A 2,256-nucleotide genomic window follows, 5' to 3' on the forward strand; every position below is an offset into this window, starting at 1 on the left:
TTTCTTTCGTCATTTGTAAATCTGGTTCCGTCCATTTTGGTACCTCGTTTTGCTTTGGATCATTCCAATCTTCCTTGGCGAAAGATCTTCCGTCCGAATCTATCTCTATTTTTTCGTTGTCATCCATGCTCACGTTCTCGTTGCCATCATTCTTCCCTCTGGGGCCTTTCTAGTTCACCTCACATGCTGACTCTACCAGTAGATACTCGAGTCCTTCCATGTTCTGTGATGGGACGTGAGGTTTCAGATTTCGTAGTGCGCCGCACGCCCTGTACTCAAGCGGTAGAACTGTTCCTGCTGGTGCACTTCCGTTATCATAAACGGCCCTCTCCGTTTCTTCAATAGCTTTTTTGTCCCTGGTGGGGGTATGATGTTCTGAAACACCCAGACGTATTGTCCCACAACGTACGGCTTCACTTGAAGTGTTTTTCTGTCGTACTTTCTCCGCTGTCTCATTTGTGCCTGTGCTGTGTTCCTTCTGCACAGCTCGTTCAATTTCTGTTGTCTCCTGACTGATTTCTTTGCATATGCCTGAGGCGACGTCTTCTTTCCCACATTTTCAGGATAGAACAAGGTCAGGGGCATCGCGCTCTCTCCCTCTCTCTCTCTCTCTCTACCTGTTAACATCATGAAGGGACTGATCCCTGTTGTCAAGTGTTGCGTGCTATTGTACGCCCCTACCAGCTGCGGCAGATATTTGTCCCAGTAGGTCATAAATCTCGAGCAATACACCCGGAGCATATTCACTAGTGTTCTGTTCTGTTTCTCCATTAGTCCTTTCGTTTGTGGACGGTAGGTCGTTGAATGAGCCTGCGAATTGTGGGATCTTCTCATTAATTCTTTTGTCAGGTCCCCTGCGAATGCCTTCCCATTGTCCGATTGGAATGTCATCGGACAACCACATCGTAATATCCAATACATTATCGATTGATCACTAGTTTCTTCCACCGAGGCCGTTTGACATGGTACCGCTTCAGCAGTTTCATAAAATGATCTATACCTACCAGTATTTGGTTATATCCCGAGTCTGTCATGCAGATCTTCTGATGATCAATCTGCAAGACCTCGTTAAATTCCGAGTTTTCCACAGACTTAAAAGGGACTTTCATTTTCCTAGGATCCTTCACCTGCAAGCACGACAGACATGCATTCACCCATATTTCACAAGCCTTCCTCAACCCTGGCCAATCAAACCGGTGTAGTTGTCTTTGTTGTACCTTGTCTATCCCCTGATGTCCCATTTGGTCTTGCAATCTGAACAACACTTCCCTTTGGTATAGCTGAGGTAGTATGATGAAGTTATGCTTGTGTAGAGTTTTTTCTTCATCTTTTCTCCTACCGGCTACCACGCCATCAGCTGTGTGATAGAGTAAGTCCCTTCTCTCTTGTAGAACCGGCTCAAGATCTTGTAACTATCCCCTTCCAGGTCTCCCTTCTCTTTCACTCTCGTCCGAATTCAATTTGAGAGGTTGCTCGTCACTTTATCATTCTTCTGGGCTCGTGTCAGATCCGACAGCCTGTATCTCGTTTTGATGTGTTCCTCAAATGCCATCATTTGACCGTTTATCTCTCCAGGATGGTGGATGCTGTCGTTGAGCTTCCACAAACTATCCTTCTCAAGACCTCCCTGTCGTCCTCTGGTTCTAGATTCGTCCTGACGTTCAAATTGCAGGATAGCTCCCTGAATGGTTTTCTTGACACTGCTATCTTCTCAAGCTCTTTCCCTCCATACACGTAATTATGTTCCAGGTTGTACGTCCCTGACGAAGGGTCTGTTTGTAACTCCCTGTCGTGGTACCTCATTTTTTCTTCAGCTTATTTTGTACAAAGACTGTCTTGCTCATCATCACTCTCCTCCTACCCATCATCCCATTCTTCCGAATCCCCGGACAAACTCTCTTCCTCGCCATCCCTTCCTGGTTTCGGCCACTCCCCAGACTCTTGATCTAGTCCCAGGCGTTCAACTTCCTCCTTGAACGACACTCTCTTCCTTCGTAAGACACTCTCTCTTCGTCGTCAGCCTGAGTACTTCTTCCGGGATTCTCTCGCCTAGTTTTCCCAAAACCTCCCTATTCTCTGGCTCCCTGCTTTTCATCGAGTCTCCGTCCTATTTTACTTCCCCTCTTTTGAATATGGTGACTTCCGGTCTGTCTTTACCACTTTCCGGGACCACAGGTTTGTCGTCTGCTGCTCTCTCGAGTAGTCTCCTTAGATCTTCTCCTAGCGTCACCTTTACTGTTTCCACTTCGTCGTAGC

The 2,256-nt window shown here is 46.8% G+C and overlaps 1 protein-coding gene across 1 annotated transcript; it reads right to left on the bottom strand.

Annotated features, from left to right (window-relative positions):
- Window positions 1-243: 243 nt before the first annotated feature.
- Window positions 244-891, bottom strand: LOC134853651 (uncharacterized). The gene has a single exon (XM_063869657.1). It carries the CDS (start codon window positions 889-891, stop codon window positions 244-246), a length of 648 nt encoding a protein of 215 aa, XP_063725727.1.
- Between the last annotated feature and the right edge of the window lie 1,365 nt (window positions 892-2,256).

Source organism: Symsagittifera roscoffensis, chromosome 8 (assembly GCF_963678635.1).
Source record: "Symsagittifera roscoffensis chromosome 8, txSymRosc1.1, whole genome shotgun sequence".
In the NCBI taxonomy this organism is placed as follows: Eukaryota; Metazoa; Xenacoelomorpha; order Acoela; family Convolutidae; genus Symsagittifera; species Symsagittifera roscoffensis.